Source organism: Callionymus lyra, chromosome 11 (assembly GCF_982586985.1).
Source record: "Callionymus lyra chromosome 11, fCalLyr1.hap1.1, whole genome shotgun sequence".
In the NCBI taxonomy this organism is placed as follows: domain Eukaryota; kingdom Metazoa; phylum Chordata; class Actinopteri; order Syngnathiformes; family Callionymidae; genus Callionymus; species Callionymus lyra.
This window is the reverse complement of record NC_141828.1, coordinates 2,303,838-2,325,000: the sequence shown is the minus strand read 5'-3', so window position 1 is coordinate 2,325,000 and position 21,163 is coordinate 2,303,838. Positions and strand designations below refer to the sequence as shown.

At 37.4% G+C, this 21,163-nt stretch overlaps 1 protein-coding gene across 1 annotated transcript in view; it reads left to right on the top strand.

Annotated features, from left to right (window-relative positions):
- The window catches only part of il22ra2 (interleukin 22 receptor, alpha 2), a 9,421-nt gene extending 5,008 nt beyond the window's left edge, over positions 1–4,413 (top strand). Inside the window, exon 5 of the mRNA XM_087802824.1 lies at positions 4,071–4,413. Within this exon, the coding sequence (XP_087658950.1) occupies positions 4,071–4,208 (138 nt within the window). The 3' untranslated portion in view covers positions 4,209–4,413. The remainder of the gene's footprint in view (positions 1–4,070) is intronic.
- Positions 4,414–21,163: the final 16,750 nt, after the last annotated feature.

Genomic DNA, 21,163 nt, shown 5'->3' with positions numbered 1-21,163 from the left:
TATATATAGATAAATAATAATAGTTATCATCATCTGCAGTATATATAAATAACTAATAATAGTTATCATCATCTGCAGTATATATAAATAACTAATAATAGTTGTCATCATCTGCAGTATATATAGATAAATAATAATAGTTATCATCATCTGCAGTATATATAAATAACTAATAATAGTTATCATCATCTGCAGTATATATAAATAACTAATAATAGTTGTCATCATCTGCATTATATATAAATAAATAATAATAGTTATCATCATCTGCATTATATATAAATAAATAATAATAGTTATCATCATCTGCAGTATATATAAATAACTAATAATAGTTGTCATCATCTGCAGTATATATAAATAACTAATAATAGTTATCATCATCATGCAGTATATATAAATAACTAATAATAGTTATCATCATCTGCAGTATATATAAATAAATAATAATAGTTATCATCATCATGCAGTATATATAAATAACTAATAATAGTTATCATCATCTGCAGTATATATAAATAACTAATAATAGTTGTCATCATCTGCAGTATATATAAATAACTAATAATAGTTGTCATCATCTGCAGTATATATAAATAACTAATAATAGTTGTCATCATCTGCAGTATATATAAATAAATAATAATAGTTGTCATCATCTGCAGTATATATAAATAAATAATAATAGTTATCATCATCATGCAGTATATATAAATAACTAATAATAGTTATCATCATCTGCAGTATATATAAATAACTAATAATAGTTATCATCATCTGCAGTATATATAAATAAATAATAATAGTTGTCATCATCATGCAGTATATATAAATAAATAATAATAGTTATCATCATCATGCAGTATATATAAATAACTAATAATAGTTATCATCATCTGCAGTATATATAAATAACTAATAATAGTTGTCATCATCTGCAGTATATATAAATAAATAATAATAGTTGTCATCATCTGCAGTATATATAAATAAATAATAATAGTTGTCATCATCTGCAGTATATATAAATAAATAATAATAGTTATCATCATCTGCAGTATATATAAATAAATAATAATAGTTATCATCATCTGCAGTATATATAAATAAATAATAATAGTTATCATCATCTGCAGTATATATAAATAACTAATAATAGTTGTCATCATCTGCAGTATATATAAATAACTAATAATAGTTATCATCATCTGCAGTATATATAAATAACTAATAATAGTTATCATCATCATGCAGTATATATAAATAACTAATAATAGTTATCATCATCTGCAGTATATATAAATAACTAATAATAGTTGTCATCATCTGCAGTATATATAAATAAATAATAATAGTTGTCATCATCTGCAGTATATATAAATAACTAATAATAGTTGTCATCATCTGCAGTATATATAAATAAATAATAATAGTTGTCATCATCTGCAGTATATATAAATAAATAATAATAGTTGTCATCATCTGCAGTATATATAAATAACTAATAATAGTTGTCATCATCTGCAGTATATATAAATAAATAATAATAGTTATCATCATCATGCAGTATATATAAATAACTAATAATAGTTATCATCATCTGCAGTATATATAAATAACTAATAATAGTTGTCATCATCTGCAGTATATATAAATAAATAATAATAGTTGTCATCATCTGCAGTATATATAAATAAATAATAATAGTTGTCATCATCTGCAGTATATATAAATAAATAATAATAGTTGTCATCATCTGCAGTATATATAAATAAATAATAATAGTTGTCATCATCTGCAGTATATATAAATAAATAATAATAGTTATCATCATCTGCAGTATATATAAATAAATAATAATAGTTATCATCATCTGCAGTATATATAAATAAATAATAATAGTTATCATCATCTGCAGTATATATAAATAACTAATAATAGTTGTCATCATCTGCAGTATATATAAATAACTAATAATAGTTATCATCATCTGCAGTATATATAAATAACTAATAATAGTTATCATCATCATGCAGTATATATAAATAACTAATAATAGTTATCATCATCTGCAGTATATATAAATAACTAATAATAGTTGTCATCATCTGCAGTATATATAAATAAATAATAATAGTTGTCATCATCTGCAGTATATATAAATAACTAATAATAGTTGTCATCATCTGCAGTATATATAAATAAATAATAATAGTTGTCATCATCTGCAGTATATATAAATAAATAATAATAGTTGTCATCATCTGCAGTATATATTAATAACTAATAATAGTTATCATCATCATGAATTTTATATAAATAACTAATAATAGTTGTCATCATCTGCAGTATATATAAATAACTAATAATAGTTATCATCATCTGCAGTATATATAAATAACTAATAATAGTTATCATCATCATGCAGTATATATAAATAACTAATAATAGTTATCATCATCTGCAGTATATATAAATAAATAATAATAGTTATCATCATCATGCAGTATATATAAATAACTAATAATAGTTATCATCATCTGCAGTATATATAAATAACTAATAATAGTTGTCATCATCTGCAGTATATATAAATAAATAACAATAGTTATCATCATCATGCAGTATATATAAATAACTAATAATAGTTATCATCATCTGCAGTATATATAAATAACTAATAATAGTTGTCATCATCTGCAGTATATATAAATAAATAATAATAGTTATCATCATCATGCAGTATATATAAATAACTAATAATAGTTATCATCTGCAGTATATATAAATAACTAATAATAGTTGTCATCATCTGCAGTATATATAAATAAATAACAATAGTTATCATCATCATGCAGTATATATAAATAACTAATAATAGTTATCATCATCTGCAGTATATATAAATAACTAATAATAGTTGTCATCATCTGCAGTATATATAAATAAATAATAATAGTTGTCATCATCTGCAGTATATATAAATAAATAATAATAGTTGTCATCATCTGCAGTATATATAAATAAATAATAATAGTTATCATCATCTGCAGTATATATAAATAACTAATAATAGTTGTCATCATCTGCAGTATATATAAATAACTAATAATAGTTATCATCATCTGCAGTATATATAAATAACTAATAATAGTTATCATCATCATGCAGTATATATAAATAACTAATAATAGTTGTCATCATCTGCAGTAAATATAAATAACTAATAATAGTTGTCATCATCTGCAGTATATATAAATAACTAATAATAGTTGTCATCATCTGCAGTATATATAAATAAATAATAATAGTTGTCATCATCTGCAGTATATATAAATAAATAATAATAGTTGTCATCATCTGCAGTATATATAAATAAATAATAATAGTTATCATCATCTGCAGTATATATAAATAACTAATAATAGTTATCATCATCTGCAGTATATATAAATAACTAATAATAGTTATCATCATCTGCAGTATATATAAATAACTAATAATAGTTATCATCATCTGCAGTATATATAAATAAATAATAATAGTTATCATCATCATGCAGTATATATAAATAACTAATAATAGTTATCATCATCTGCAGTATATATAAATAACTAATAATAGTTGTCATCATCTGCAGTATATATAAATAACTAATAATAGTTATCATCATCTGCAGTATATATAAATAACTAATAATAGTTATCATCATCTGCAGTATATATAAATAAATAATAATAGTTATCATCATCTGCAGTATATATAAATAACTAATAATAGTTATCATCATCTGCAGTATATATAAATAACTAATAATAGTTATCATCATCTGCAGTATATATAAATAACTAATAATAGTTATCATCATCTGCAGTATATATAAATAAATAATAATAGTTATCATCATCATGCAGTATATATAAATAACTAATAATAGTTATCATCATCTGCAGTATATATAAATAACTAATAATAGTTGTCATCATCTGCAGTATATATAAATAACTAATAATAGTTATCATCATCTGCAGTATATATAAATAACTAATAATAGTTATCATCATCTGCAGGAGGTGATGGAGTTCAACTCTCAGCAGCTGCTTCTACAGAAGCTTCAGCACCGGAAGAAGTTTTGTTTTCAGCTCCAGACTCTGTTGCTCGTTCAGAGCAGCGCGCGCAGCCGCAGGAAGTGCGTCATCGCGCCCTGAAGGAAACAGGAAGTGACGAAGCACCGATGAGGCGACAGAATGAAACTCAACGGCTTTACAATAAAAACACACAGCAGTTCACATTTTTTAAATGTTGCATAAAGTTATTCTCTTGATAACGTTTGAAAAATTGAACCTGGTTCGAGGAAGGAAATGACGTCACTAAAGAATCCGTGATCGGACTTGAATTGTTCACTTTGATGGTTTAAAAGTTCAATAAAATCAAAGATTTACTGTCATCTGGGTTCTTTCTTTCTTCTTTAATTCAAACACAAACCAGTACAACACGAAATAACGTTAAAATCAAGAACATTTAAAAGAACAAATAGTTTGTGTTGTGATGAAACTGGTGTTGGACTGTAGAACTGAGTGTGACCTGAAGGGGGCGCTGTGAGCTCACTTTGTGACGTCTATATAATAATAATAATAATAATAATAATAATCTCTATTTATATACATAGATATATATCCATAGACATGTATATACATATATATATATATCCATAGATATGTATCCATAGACATGCATAAACATAGACATATATACATAGACACCGCATCGACTGCTGCCGCCCACTAGAGCGGTGTGTATACAGGGCGGCCATCTTGGTACAGTGTCACTCGCTCCTACAGTGCATTACATCTGTAGAGGAATGATGTGTTTACACTATAAAAGTCACCATTAATTGCTCATTTGTCAAGATATTTTCACGGGGTTTGTTTTTCAAACCTCAGACCAGATAGATAAACATTATTAGAAGGAATATTTTAATATAAAATCTAAAAAAAAACACTTTTAATATGATGCACTTGATAAATGAAACTAATACGGACTAAACCGTTCAAAAATCGCTCCATAATTCATTAAAAAATAGTATTTTAAGATTGAGTGAGAAGAACCTCCATCACTGTAGTTGTTAATGCTGCCTCTGATGTCACTGAACCAAGATGGCGGCGCTTTATACACATCCGCTGACCACGATCAACGTCTGAAACACGAGCGCGGTGGAGAAGATGGTCCTGTCTTGTTGTGTTCTGCATAACTTTCTACTCACTGAAGACTCTGAGGTTCACACGGCGGCCATATTGGACCAGGAAGGTCCGGACGGAGGTTTCGTCGAAGGACGGTGGAGACGAGACCCCGTCTTACAACGGCAGCAACAGGGGCCGAACAGATCAGAGACGAGCGATGTCGTTACTTCAGGTCTGAGTCTGGCTCAGTGTCTTTTCAATGGAGCAAGATGTAGTAGAAGAACTTACATTTCTCCGATCATTAAAACTCTGCAGCCAGAATTCTGAGCCGCTCTAGTAGAAGAACTCACATTTCTCCTTCAAACTCTTCACTGGCTGCTCTAGTAGAAGAACTCACATTTCTCCTTCAAACTCTTCACTGGCTGCTCTAGTAGAAGAACTCACATTTCTCCTTCAAACTCTTCACTGGCTGCTCTAGTAGAAGAACTCACATTTCTCCTTCAAACTCTTCACTGGCTGCTCTAGTAGAAGAACTCACATTTCTCCTTCAAACTCTTCACTGGCTGCTCTAGTAGAAGAACTCACATTTCTCCTTCAAACTCTTCACTGGCTGCTCTAGTAGAAGAACTCACATTTCTCCTTCAAACTCTTCACTGGCTGCTCTAGTAGAAGAACTCACATTTCTCCTTCAAACTCTTCACTGGCTGCTCTAGTAGAAGAACTCACATTTCTCCTTCAAACTCTTCACTGGCTGCTCTAGTAGAAGAACTCACATTTCTCCTTCAAACTCTTCACTGGCTGCTCTAGTAGAAGAACTCACATTTCTCCTTCAAACTCTTCACTGGCTGCCAGTTTCTTTCAGGATCATTTTAAAATTCTGGTTCTTACTTTCAGATCTATTCATGGTCAGACCTTCCATCAGTGATCTGATCCAGACTTACACCCCAGCTCGGGCTCTGAGGTCTGTGGATCAGAATCTACTGATGGTTCCTGAACTTCCGGACCAGAGGAGAGAAATCCTTCCAGACTGTTCCTAAGCTTTGGAACCATCTTCCTCTGATCTTATGTTGATCTTTTAAGTATTTATTTGATTGAGTATTGTTTTGATTGTTTAAGTTCTTTGTGACCCTGGTCTGGAAACGCGTTCTATGAATTTAAATGACTTACAAATATACCAATAAACAATTCAATATAAAATTCAAGGTAAACCAGTTCACGGAGCAGGAAGTGATTGTTCAATGTTATGATGATGTCTCTGGATGTGAACGGACCAGATTAACTCGTCTAGTCGAGGTCAAGGTCACTCCGATGTTATGATGATGTCCTTCACATGATGATGTTGATGGACCTTCAACCCTCGACAGACTGTTGCTCCGAGGATTTAGTTCATTTAACTTATTACTTATTACTTATTACTTATTACTTATTTCTGTGCATTAACTTTGTTCTTTGTTTATATTCTGTTTATTAGTTGATTATTTAAGTTTGTTGATTATTTCTTTCTTTTTTGTTGGTTATTATTTAATAAGTCTATTAAATAAGTCTAAGTCTTTAATGGTTAATTCTTTAATTGTTTTAAGTGTTTAATGTCGTGAAGTCTTTTCAACCGTATTCATGTTTTCCACGTGTTGCATCATGGGTAACAGTTTTTGCTGTATGTCTTGATACATCTTTAAATAAAAGAACTGGTTTCAATGAACAACCTTCAGTTTCTCAGTCTCTTCGTGTTTATCTTGTTCAACGTGTTGTAAGATTTGTTACTTTTTATTCAGTAGTTCCATCGTTTTCATGCAGTTTGAATCTAAAAGTCTTTGACAAAAATGTCAAAATGAGGTTAAACAGTATGTTGGCGAAAATATTAAAAAAAAACGGTGCATTAATGAAACTTTAGGGGGCGCTGTTTACTTATTACACGAGCAAAAAATGTTTGTTCTTACATTATTTGCACGATCTAAACACATGCTTACAATAATGTAAATGATATAAGATATAATAATGTATTTGATATAAGATACAATAATGTAAATGATATAAGATACAATAATGTATATGATATAAGATACAATATTGTATATGATATAAGATTCAATAATGTATATGATATAAGATACAATAAAGTAAATGACATAAGATACAATAATATATATGATATAAGATACAATATTGTATATGATATAAGATTCAATAATGTATATGATATAAGATTCAATAATGTATATGATATAAGATATAATAATGTATATGATATAAGATTCAATAATGTATATGATATAAGATATAATAATGTATATGATATAAGATACAATAATGTATATGATATAAAATACAATAATGTATATGATATAAGATACAATAATGTAAATGATATAAGATACAATAATATATATGATATAAGATACAATATTGTATATGATATAAGATTCAATAATGTATATGATATAAGATTCAATAATGTATATGATATAAGATACAATAATGTATATGATATAAGATTCAATAATGTATATGATATAAGATATAATAATGTATATGATATAAGATTCAATAATGTATATGATATAAGATATAATAATGTATATGATATAAGATTCAATAATGTATATGATATAAGATATAATAATGTATATGATATAAGATACAATAATGTATTTGATATAAGATACAATATTGTATATGATATAAGATACAATAATGTATATGATATAAGATACAATAATGTATATGATATAAGGTACAATAATGTATATGATATAAGATACAATAATGTATTTGATATAAGATACAATATTGTATATGATATAAGATACAATAATGTATTTGATATGAGATACAATAATGTATATGACATAAGATACAATAATGTATATGATATAAGATACAATAATGTATATGATATAAGATACAATAATGTATATGATATAAGGTACAATAATGTATATGATATAAGATATAATAATATATATGATATAAGATACAATAATGTAAATGATATAAGGTACAATATTATATATGATATAAAATACATTGTTAGACGATTGTTTCATAAACTAAACGTATTTTAAGTGAAATCAAAAAAGATTTCAGAGATTTATATCATTCATACATTGATATTTACTGAGCAAGATATTTACTTCATACTAACAATAATGTTTATTTATTTATATTCACGTTAAATACTTTTCTCTGGTCTTTGATTGTGTGTTAGTTAGTGTTTTATTACTTTGAAAGTTACTCTTGTTTTTACTCATTTATCATTTATTTAAAACATTAGTGCAGCAAGAGGAGATGCAAGAGGAGGAGGAGGAAGAAAGAGCAGGTGGAGGAGGAGGATGAGGAGCAGGAGGAAGAGGAGAATGAAGAGGAGCAGGAGGAGGAGGAAGAAGAAAGAGGAGGTGGAAGAGGAGGAAGAGGAGCAGGAGGAAGAGGAGAATGAAGAGGAGCAGGAGGAGGAAGAGGAGCAGGAGGAAGAGGAGGAGGAGGAGGAGGAGGAGGAGGAAGAGGAGAATGAAGAGGAGCAGGAGGAGGAAGAGGAGCAGGAGGAAGAGGAGGAGGAGGAGGAGGAGGAAGAGGAGAATGAAGAGGAGCAGGAGGAGGAAGAGGAACAGGAGGAAGAGGAGGAGGAGGAGGAGGAGGAGGAAGAAAGAGGAGGGGGGAGAAAGGAGGAGGAGGCCGAAGAGGAGCAGGAGGAGGAAGGAGGAGGAAGGAGGAGGATGAAGAGGAGGAGGAGGAGGAGGAGAAGAAGAAGGAGGAGAAGAAGAAGGAGAAGAAGAAGGAAGAGGAGGAAAGGAGGAAGAGTATAAGAAGGAGAAGAAAGAGCAGAAGGAGGAAAAGGAGCAGGAGAAGGAGAAGGAAGGGGAGATGGAGAAGGAGGAGGTAGAGGAGGAGGAGGAGGTAGAGGAGGAGAAGGAGGAGAAGGAGGAGGTAGAGGAGGAGCTGCAGCAGCGTTGATGTGAGAGCTCCGTTATTAAGGACGAGAGCAGCTGCTCTGATCTGCAGAAATAACTTTAATGAGTGACTTTTATCTCGTCAACGTTGTTCTTCAGACTCGACGAAGCTTTAAACTCTGAACATGGATTTAAAAGAAACAACAATATATTATTATTATTATCATCGTTTATAAAACATCAAAAATAACTTTAATGGAAAATTAATTTAATGAAAGAAACTTTTCTAAAAAATCAATGAATCGTTGAAGTAATTTTTATTCTTTATATTCTATTAAAAACATGGTTTATAAAATAATATCAGTTAAAGAAAGTTATTACAATCAATGATATATTTTCCACAAAAAACAATACTTTAAAACTTTCAGTTTCATGTTCTTCATGTTGGATCATGTTCTTCATGTTGGATCATGTTCTTCATGTTGGATCATGTTCTTCATGTTCTTCATGTTGGATCATGTTCTTTATGTTGGATCATGTTCTTCATGTTCTTCATGTTGGATCATGTTCTTCATGTTGGATCATGTTCTTCATGTTGGATCATGTTCTTCATGTTCTTCATGTTGGATCATGTTCTTCATGTTGGATCATGTTCTTCATGTTCTTCATGTTGGATCATGTTCTTCTTGTTGGATCATGTTCTTCATGTTCTTCATGTTCTTCATGTTGGATCATGTTCTTCTTGTTGGATCATGTTCTTCATGTTCTTCATGTTGGATCATGTTCTTTATGTTGGATCATGTTCTTCATGTTCTTCATGTTGGATCATGTTCTTTATGTTGGATCATGTTCTTCATGTTCTTCTTGTTGGATCATGTTCTTCATGTTGGATCATGTTCTTCATGTTCTTCATGTTCTTCATGTTCTTCTTGTTGGATCATGTTCTTCATGTTGGATCATGTTCTTCATGTTGGATCATGTTCTTCATGTTGGATCATGATCTTCATGTTGGATCATGAGCTTCATGTTGGATCATGTTCTTTATGTTGGATCATGATCCTCATGTTGGATCATGATCTTCATGTTGGATCATGAGCTTCATGTTGGATCATGATCTTCATGTTGGATCATGTTCTTCATGTTGGATCATGATCTTCATGTTGGATCGCGATCCTCATGTTGGATCATGAGCTTCATGTTGGATCATGTTCTTCATGTTGGATCATGATCTTCATGTTGGATCGCGATCCTCATGTTGGATCATGAGCTTCATGTTGGATCATGTTCTTTATGTTGGATCATGTTCCTCATGTTGGATCATGTTCTTCATGTTGGATCATGATCTTCATGTTGGATCGCGATCCTCATGTTGGATCATGAGCTTCATGTTGGATCATGTTCTTCATGTTGGATCATGATCTTCATGTTGGATCATGTTCTTCATGTTCTATCATGTTCTTTATGTTGGATCATGTTCTTTATGTTGGATCATGTTCTCCATGTTGGATCATGTTCTTCATGTTGGATCATGTTCTTTGTGTTGGATCATGTTCTTCATGTTGGATCATGTTCTCCATGTTGGATCATGATCTTCATGTTGGATCATGTTCTTCATGTTGGATCATGTTCTTTATGTTGGATCATGAGCTTCATGTTGGATCATGATCTTCATGTTGGATCATGAGCTTCATGTTGGATCATGATCTTCATGTTGGATCATGTTCTTCATGTTGGATCATGAGCTTCATGTTGGATCATGTTCCTCATGTTGGATCATGAGCTTCATGTTGGATCATGTTCTTTATGTTGGATCATGTTCTTCATGTTGGATCATGAGCTTCATGTTGGATCATGTTCTTTATGTTGGATCATGAGCTTCATGTTGGATCATGTTCTTCATATTGGATCATGAGCTTCATGTTGGATCATGTTCTTTATGTTGGATCATGAGCTTCATGTTGGATCATGTTCTTCATGTTGGATCATGTTCTTCATGTTGGATCATGAGCTTCATGTTGGATCATGTTCTTTATGTTGGATCATGTTCTTCATGTTGGATCATGTTCTTCATGTTGGATCATGAGCTTCATGTTGGATCATGTTCTATATGTTGGATCATGTTCTTCATGTTGGATCATGAGCTTTATGTTGGATCATGTTACTCATGTTGGATCATGAGCTTCATGTTGGATCATGTTCTTTATGTTGGATCATGTTCTTCATGTTGGATCATGAGCTTCATGTTGGATCATGTTCTTTATGTTGGATCATGAGCTTCATGTTGGATCATGTTCTTCATGTTGGATCATGAGCTTCATGTTGGATCATGTTCTTTATGTTGGATCATGAGCTTCATGTTGGATCATGTTCTTCATGTTGGATCATGATCTTCATGTTGGATCGCGATCCTCATGTTGGATCATGAGCTTCATGTTGGATCATGTTCTTTATGTTGGATCATGTTCCTCATGTTGGATCATGTTCTTCATGTTGGATCATGATCTTCATGTTGGATCGCGATCCTCATGTTGGATCATGAGCTTCATGTTGGATCATGTTCTTCATGTTGGATCATGATCTTCATGTTGGATCATGTTCTTCATGTTCTATCATGTTCTTTATGTTGGATCATGTTCTTTATGTTGGATCATGTTCTCCATGTTGGATCATGTTCTTCATGTTGGATCATGTTCTTTGTGTTGGATCATGTTCTTCATGTTGGATCATGTTCTCCATGTTGGATCATGATCTTCATGTTGGATCATGTTCTTCATGTTGGATCATGTTCTTTATGTTGGATCATGAGCTTCATGTTGGATCATGATCTTCATGTTGGATCATGAGCTTCATGTTGGATCATGATCTTCATGTTGGATCATGTTCTTCATGTTGGATCATGAGCTTCATGTTGGATCATGTTCCTCATGTTGGATCATGAGCTTCATGTTGGATCATGTTCTTTATGTTGGATCATGTTCTTCATGTTGGATCATGAGCTTCATGTTGGATCATGTTCTTTATGTTGGATCATGAGCTTCATGTTGGATCATGTTCTTCATATTGGATCATGAGCTTCATGTTGGATCATGTTCTTTATGTTGGATCATGAGCTTCATGTTGGATCATGTTCTTCATGTTGGATCATGTTCTTCATGTTGGATCATGAGCTTCATGTTGGATCATGTTCTTTATGTTGGATCATGTTCTTCATGTTGGATCATGTTCTTCATGTTGGATCATGAGCTTCATGTTGGATCATGTTCTATATGTTGGATCATGTTCTTCATGTTGGATCATGAGCTTTATGTTGGATCATGTTACTCATGTTGGATCATGAGCTTCATGTTGGATATTGTTCTTTATGTTGGATCATGTTCTTCATGTTGGATCATGAGCTTCATGTTGGATCATGTTCTTTATGTTGGATCATGAGCTTCATGTTGGATCATGTTCTTCATGTTGGATCATGAGCTTCATGTTGGATCATGTTCTTTATGTTGGATCATGAGCTTCATGTTGGATCATGTTCTTCATGTTGGATCATGTTCTTCATGTTGGATCATGAGCTTCATGTTGGATCATGTTCTTCATGTTGGATAATGAGCTTCATGTTGGATCATGTTCTTTATGTTGGATCATGTTCTTCATGTTGGATCATGAGCTTCATGTTGGATCATGTTCTTTATGTTGGATCATGAGCTTCATGTTGGATCATGTTCTTCATGTTGGATCATGAGCTTCATGTTGGATCATGTTCTTTATGTTGGATCATGAGCTTCATGTTGGATCATGTTCTTCATGTTGGATCATGTTCTTCATGTTGGATCATGAGCTTCATGTTGGATCATGTTCTTTATGTTGGATCATGTTCTTCATGTTGGATCATGAGCTTCATGTTGGATCATGATCTTCATGTTGGATCATGTTCTTCATGTTGGATCATGTTCTTCATGTTGGATTAAGATCTTCATGTTGGATCATGTTCTTCATGTTGGATCATGATCTTCATGTTGGATCATGTTCTTCATGTTGGATCATGATCTTCATGTTGGATCATGTTCTTCATGTTGGATCATGAGCTTCATGTTGGATCATGAGCTTCATGTTGGATCATGATCTTCATGTTGGATCATGTTCTTCATGTTGGATCATGTTCTTCATGTTGGATCATGAGCTTCATGTTGGATCATGTTCTTCATGTTGGATCATGATCTTCATGTTGGATCATGTTCTTCATGTTGGATCATGATCTTCATGTTGGATCATGTTCTTCATGTTGGATCATGAGCTTCATGTTGGATCATGATCTTCATGTTGGATCATGTTCTTCATGTTGGATCATGTTCTTCATGTTGGATCATGAGCTTCATGTTGGATCATGTTCTTCATGTTGGATCATGATCTTCATGTTGGATCATGTTCTTCATGTTGGATCATGATCCTCATGTTGGATCATGAGCTTCATGTTGGATCATGTTCTTCATGTTGGATCATGAGCTTCATGTTGGATCATGTTCTTCATGTTGGATCATGATCTTCATGTTGGATCATGTTCTTCATGTTGGATCATGATCTTCATGTTGGATCGCGATCCTCATGTTGGATCATGAGCTTCATGTTGGATCATGTTCTTCATGTTGGATCATGATCTTCATGTTGGATCGCGATCCTCATGTTGGATCATGAGCTTCATGTTGGATCATGTTCTTTATGTTGGATCATGTTCCTCATGTTGGATCATGTTCTTCATGTTGGATCATGATCTTCATGTTGGATCGCGATCCTCATGTTGGATCATGAGCTTCATGTTGGATCATGTTCTTCATGTTGGATCATGATCTTCATGTTGGATCATGTTCTTCATGTTCTATCATGTTCTTTATGTTGGATCATGTTCTTTATGTTGGATCATGTTCTCCATGTTGGATCATGTTCTTCATGTTGGATCATGTTCTTCGTGTTGGATCATGTTCTTCATGTTGGATCATGTTCTCCATGTTGGATCATGATCTTCATGTTGGATCATGTTCTTCATGTTGGATCATGTTCTTCATGTTGGATCATGTTCTTCATGTTGGATCATGTTCTCCATGTTGGATCATGTTCTCCATGTTGGATCATGTTCTTCATGTTGGATCATGTTCTTCATGTTGGATCATGTTCTTCATGTTGGATCATGTTCTTCATGTTGGATCATGTTCTTCATGTTGGATCATGTTCTTCATGTTGGATCATGTTCTTCATGTTGGATCATGTTCTTCATGTTGGATCATGTTCTTCATGTTGGATCATGTTCTTCATGTTGGATCACTAACCTGCTGCAGTTATTGACTCAACTATTAGTTCTAATAATAGAGCAGGTGAACGTGCTGAGGCTGCAGATCAACAGGACGTGAAGTTCAACAACACTATCATGACTGTGTGGGTCTGAAGTTAGTTGTGTTGTTCAACAACACTATCATGACTGTGTGGGTCTGAAGTTAGTTGTGTTGTTCAACAACACTATCATGACTGTGTGGGTCTGAAGTTAGTTGTGTTGTTCAACAACACTATCATGACTGTGTGGGTCTGAAGTTAGTTGTGTTGTTCAACAACACTATCATGACTGTGTGGGTCTGAAGTTAGTTGTGTTGTTCAACAACACTATCATGACTGTGTGGGTCTGAAGTTAGTTGTGTTGTTCAACAACACTATCATGACTGTGTGGGTCTGAAGTTAGTTGTGTTGTTCAACAACACTATCATGACTGTGTGGGTCTGAAGTTAGTTGTGTTGTTCAACAACACTATCATGACTGTGTGGGTCTGAAGTTAGTTGTGTTGTTCAACAACACTATCATGACTGTGTGGGTCTGAAGTTAGTTGTGTTGTTCAACAACACTATCATGACTGTGTGGGTCTGAAGTTAGTTGTGTTGTTCAACAACACTAGCATGACTGTGTGGGTCTGAATCCCAGTTAATTGTGTTGTTCAACAACACTATCATGACTGTGTGGGTCTGAATCCCAGCTAATTGTGTTGTTCAACAACACTATCATGACTGTGTGGGTCTGAATCCCAGTTAGTTGTGTTGTTCAACAACATTTATAATTGAAGTCAAACGTGTGAAAGTAAAGCTTTATTTGACCTTGTAAAGTAAATGAGTTGAAATAAACTGTAGAAGCAGCTGTTAGTGTCAATACATGTTTGAGTCTGTTCACACTTTATGATGTTTGCTAACACACACACACACACACACAAACACTCACACACACACACACACACACACACACACACACACACACACACACACACACACACACACACACACACACACACACACACACACACACACACACACACACACACACACACTAACACACACACCCCCACTAACACACACACACACACACTAACACACACACACACCCACTAACACCCCCACACACACACTAACACACACACACACACACACACACACTCACACACACACTCACAGACACTCACACACACCCCCCCCCCCACACACACACTCACACACACACACTCACAGACACACTCACAGACACTCACACTCACAGACACACACACACACACACACACACACTCACACACACACAATCATCAGCATGTTTTATAACAGGAAGAGACCAAGTGTTCACTGAACAGGAAATTTAAACCTGACGATGATTTTCATCTGTTTTAAGTCTTTTATAATAAACTTTGAATTCAAACCTATGATCATGGAAGTATTTCAGTGTCTTCAGAATATTATAGAATATTATATATACATGATTGAATATAACATTTCAGATGTTGACACTTTTAATGATTTACTTTTTAAACCTTGTTGTTTCTTGTAAACACACTGATTTGTTTTCTCCGTCAGATAATAGATTCAAGATTTTCTTTTTCTGTTTTTCTAAATACCATCATTCAAAAGTACTATTTATAAAAGGTTGAAAAGTTATGTTTTTAACACATAAAGTTGAATAATTCCAATAAACCCTCTTTAGATTCAATAGATAAATGTTGGTGTAATAGAGTCGCCAGACATGAGCAACAGAGCACTGATCAGGATCAGCGATGGATCAAGTAGATCACGTAGAGATGATAACTGGTCGTCAAACACAATAACAACATCCTGTGTGAGTCGCTGTGAGTCACCTGAGGTCCACGGATCAATGGAAGCACCAGGTTATTATTTATTCAAACATGAGACAAACATCTCAGACACTAGAATGTATTGAACACGAGCATCTGTTCAAACATGTTCTCACAATAAAACATCGTTTAAATCAATCTATACATAAAATCATGTCTCGGATCGAAACGTTTGTACGAAGTGATAGAATTTTTAAAAGTCTTTCTGTTTTTATTTTATTTTTTCATAAAAGCAAACATTTAAAAGATTCTTCGACATTTAAACCGTTGAATATTCCGATGACACTGAAATACTTTTACAAAAGAACTTCTTACAAATATTCAAGACTCTGAGACGTGATTAAATATGGATGATGTTCTCACATGTATTTTCAGGGAGTTCTTACGTAACAGTCGTTTCCTGAGGTCTGCGTCGCCTCAGAGACACTCGGCATGCTGGGATACATGGAGACGGAGATGGAAACTAACATTAAGTTTTAATGCTTTTGATTGGAGCCAGTGGAGACAGAGGGGGAGGACACTAGTGATGGAGGGAGGACACTTGTGATGGAGGGAGGACACTAGTGATGGAGGGAGGACACTTGTGATGGAGGGAGGACACTAGTGATGGAGGGAGGACACTAGTGATGGAGGGAGGACACTAGTGATGGAGGGAGGACACTAGTGTTGGAGGGAGGACACTAGTGATGGAGGGAGGACACTAGTGATGGAGGGAGGACACTAGTGATGGAGGGAGGACACTAGTGATGGAGGGAGGACACTAGTGTTGGAGGGAGGACACTAGTGATGGAGGGAGGACACTAGTGATGGAGGGAGGACACTAGTGATGGAGGGAGGACACTAGTGATGGAGGGAGGACACTAGTGATGGAGGGAGGACACTAGTGTTGGAGGGAGGACACTAGTGATGGAGGGAGGACACTAGTGATGGAGGGAGGACACTAGTGATGGAGGGAGGACACTAGTGATGGAGGGAGGACACTAGTGTTGGAGGGAGGACACTAGTGATGGAGGGAGGACACTAGTGATGGAGGGAGGACACTAGTGATGGAGGGAGGACACTAGTGATGGAGGGAGGACACTAGTGATGGAGGGAGGACACTAGTGATGGAGGGAGGACACTAGTGATGGAGGGAGGACACTAGTGATGGAGGGAGGACACTCGTGATGGAGGGAGGACACTATTGATGGAGGGAGGACACTAGTGATGGAGGGAGGACACTAGTGATGGAGGGAGGACACTAGTGATGGAGGGAGGACACTAGTGATGGAGGGAGGACACTAGTGATGGAGGGAGGACACTAGTGATGGAGGGAGGACACTAGTGATGGAGGGAGGACACTAGTGATGGAGGGAGGACACTCGTGATGGAGGAATGACACTATTGATGGAGGGAGGACACTAGTGATGGAGGGAGGACACTAGTGATGGAGGGAGGACACTAGTGATGGAGGGAGGACACTAGTGATGGAGGGAGGACACTAGTGATGGAGGGAGGACACTCGTGATGGAGGGAGGACACTATTGATGGAGGGAGGACACTAGTGATGGAGGGAGGACACTAGTGATGGAGGGAGGACACTAGTGATGGAGGGAGGACACTCGTGATGGAGGAATGACACTATTGATGGAGGGAGGACACTAGTGATGGAGGGAGGACACTAGTGATGGAGGGAGGACACTCGTGATGGAGGAATGACACTATTGATGGAGGGAGGACACTAGTGATGGAGGGAGGACACTAGTGATGGAGGGAGGACACTAGTGATGGAGGGAGGACACTAGTGATGGAGGGAGGACACTAGTGATGGAGGGAGGACACTCGTGATGGAGGGAGGACACTATTGATGGAGGGAGGACACTAGTGGTGGAGGGAGGACACTAGTGATGGAGGGAGGACACTAGTGATGGAGGGAGGACACTCGTGATGGAGGGAGGACACTATTGATGGAGGGAGGACACTAGTGATGGAGGGAGGACACTAGTGATGGAGGGAGGACACTAGTGATGGAGGGAGGACACTAGTGATGGAGGGAGGACACTAGTGATGGAGGGAGGACACTTGTATTGGAGGGAGGACACTAGTGATGGAGGGAGGACACTAGTGATGGAGGGAGGACACTAGTGATGGAGGGAGGACACTAGTGATGGAGGGAGGACACTCGTGATGGAGGGAGGACACTAGTGATTAAGGGAGGACACTAGTGATGGAGGGAGGACACTTGTATTGGAGGGAGGACACTAGTGATGGAGGGAGGACACTAGTGATGGAGGGAGGGCACTTGTATTGGAGGGAGGACACTAGTGATGGAGGGAGGACACTAGTGATGGAGGGAGGACACTAGTGATGGAGGGAGGACACTTGTATTGGAGGGAGGACACTTGTATTGGAGGGAGGACACTAGTGATGGAGGGAGGACACTAGTGATGGAGGAGGACACTAGTGATGGAGGGAGGACACTAGTGATGGAGGGAGGACACTAGTGTTGGAGGGAGGACACTAGTGATGGAGGGAGGACACTTGTATTGGAGGGAGGACACTTGTATTGGAGGGAGGACACTAGTGATGGAGGGAGGACACTAGTGATGGAGGGAGGACACTAGTGATGGAGGGAGGACACTAGTGATGGAGGGAGGACACTAGTGATGGAGGGAGGACACTAGTGATGGAGGGAGGACACTAGTGATGGAGGGAGGACACTCGTGATGGAGGGAGGACACTATTGATGGAGGGAGGACACTAGTGGTGGAGGGAGGACACTAGTGATGGAGGGAGGACACTAGTGATGGAGGGAGGACACTCGTGATGGAGGGAGGACACTATTGATGGAGGGAGGACACTAGTGATGGAGGGAGGACACTAGTGATGGAGGGAGGACACTAGTGATGGAGGGAGGACACTAGTGATGGAGGGAGGACACTAGTGATGGAGGGAGGACACTAGTGATGGAGGGAGGACACTTGTATTGGAGGGAGGACACTAGTGATGGAGGGAGGACACTAGTGATGGAGGGAGGACACTAGTGATGAAGGGAGGACACTAGTGATGGAGGGAGGACACTAGTGATGGAGGGAGGACACTCGTGATGGAGGGAGGACACTAGTGATTAAGGGAGGACACTAGTGATGGAGGGAGGACACTTGTATTGGAGGGAGGACACTAGTGATGGAGGGAGGACACTAGTGATGGAGGGAGGACACTAGTGATGGAGGGAGGGCACTTGTATTGGAGGGAGGACACTAGTGATGGAGGGAGGACACTAGTGATGGAGGGAGGACACTAGTGATGGAGGGAGGACACTTGTATTGGAGGGAGGACACTTGTATTGGAGGGAGGACACTAGTGATGGAGGGAGGACACTAGTGATGGAGGGAGGACACTAGTGATGGAGGAGGACACTAGTGATGGAGGGAGGACACTAGTGATGGAGGGAGGACACTAGTGTTGGAGGGAGGACACTAGTGATGGAGGGAGGACACTTGTATTGGAGGGAGGACACTTGTATTGGAGGGAGGACACTAGTGATGGAGGGAGGACACTAGTGATGGAGGGAGGACACTAGTGATGGAGGGAGGACACTAGTGATGGAGGGAGGACACTAGTGATGGAGGGAGGACACTAGTGATGGAGGGAGGACACTAGTGATGGAGGGAGGCGACAGAGGGAAGGAAGGACAGAGGGGGGAGGACACTAGTGATGGAGGGAGGACACTAGTGTTGGAGGGAGGACACTAGTGATGGAGGGAGGACACTAGTGATGGAGGGAGGACACTAGTGATGGAGGGAGGACACTAGTGATGGAGGGAGGCGACAGAGGGAAGGAAGGACAGAGGGGGGAGGACACTAGTGATGGAGGGAGGACACTAGTGATGGAGGGAGGACACTAGTGATGGAGGGAGGGCACTTGTATTGGAGGGAGGACACTAGTGATGGAGGGAGGACACTAGTGATGGAGGGAGGACACTAGTGATGGAGGGAGGAGACTAGTGATGGAGGGAGGACACTTGTATTGGAGGGAGGACACTAGTGATGGAGGGAGGAGACTAGTGTTGGAGGGAGGACACTAGTGTTGGAGGGAGGACACTTGTGATGGAGGGAGGACACTAGTGATGGAGGGAGGACACTAGTGATGGAGGGAGGACACTAGTGATGGAGGGGGGACATTAGTGTTGGAGGGAGGACACTAGTGTTGGAGGGAGGACACTTGTATTGGAGGGAGGTGACAGAGGGAAGGAGGGACAGATGGGGGAGGACACTACTGATGGAGGGAGGACACTAGTGTTGGAGGGAGGACACTAGTGATGGAGGGAGGACACTAGTGATGGAGGGAGGAGACTAGTGTTGGAGGGAGGACACTAGTGATGGAGGGAGGACACTTGTGATGGAGGGAGGACACTAGTGATGGAGGGAGGACACTAGTGATGGAGGGAGGACACTAGTGATGGAGGGAGGCGACAGAGGGAAGGAAGGACAGAGGGGGGAGGACACTAGTGATGGAGGGAGGACACTAGTGATGGAGGGAGGACACTAGTGATGGAGGGAGGACACTTGTATTGGAGGGAGGACACTAGTGATGGAGGGAGGAGACTAGTGTTGGAGGGAGGACACTAGTGATGAAGGGAGGTGACAGAGGGAAGGAGGGACAGATGGGGGAGGACAGTACTGATGGAGGGAGGACACTAGTGTTGGAGGGAGGACACTAGTGATGGAGGGAGGACACTAGTGTTGGAGGGAGGACACTAGTGATGGAGGGAGGCGACAGAGGGAAGGAAGGACAGAGGGGGGAGGACACTAGTGATGGAGGGAGGACACTAGTGATGGAGGGAGGACACTAGTGATGGAGGGAGGACACTAGTGATGGAGGGAGGACACTTGTATTGGAGGGAGGACACTAGTGATGGAGGGAGGAGACTAGTGTTGGAGGGAGGACACTAGTGTTGGAGGGAGGACACTTGTGAT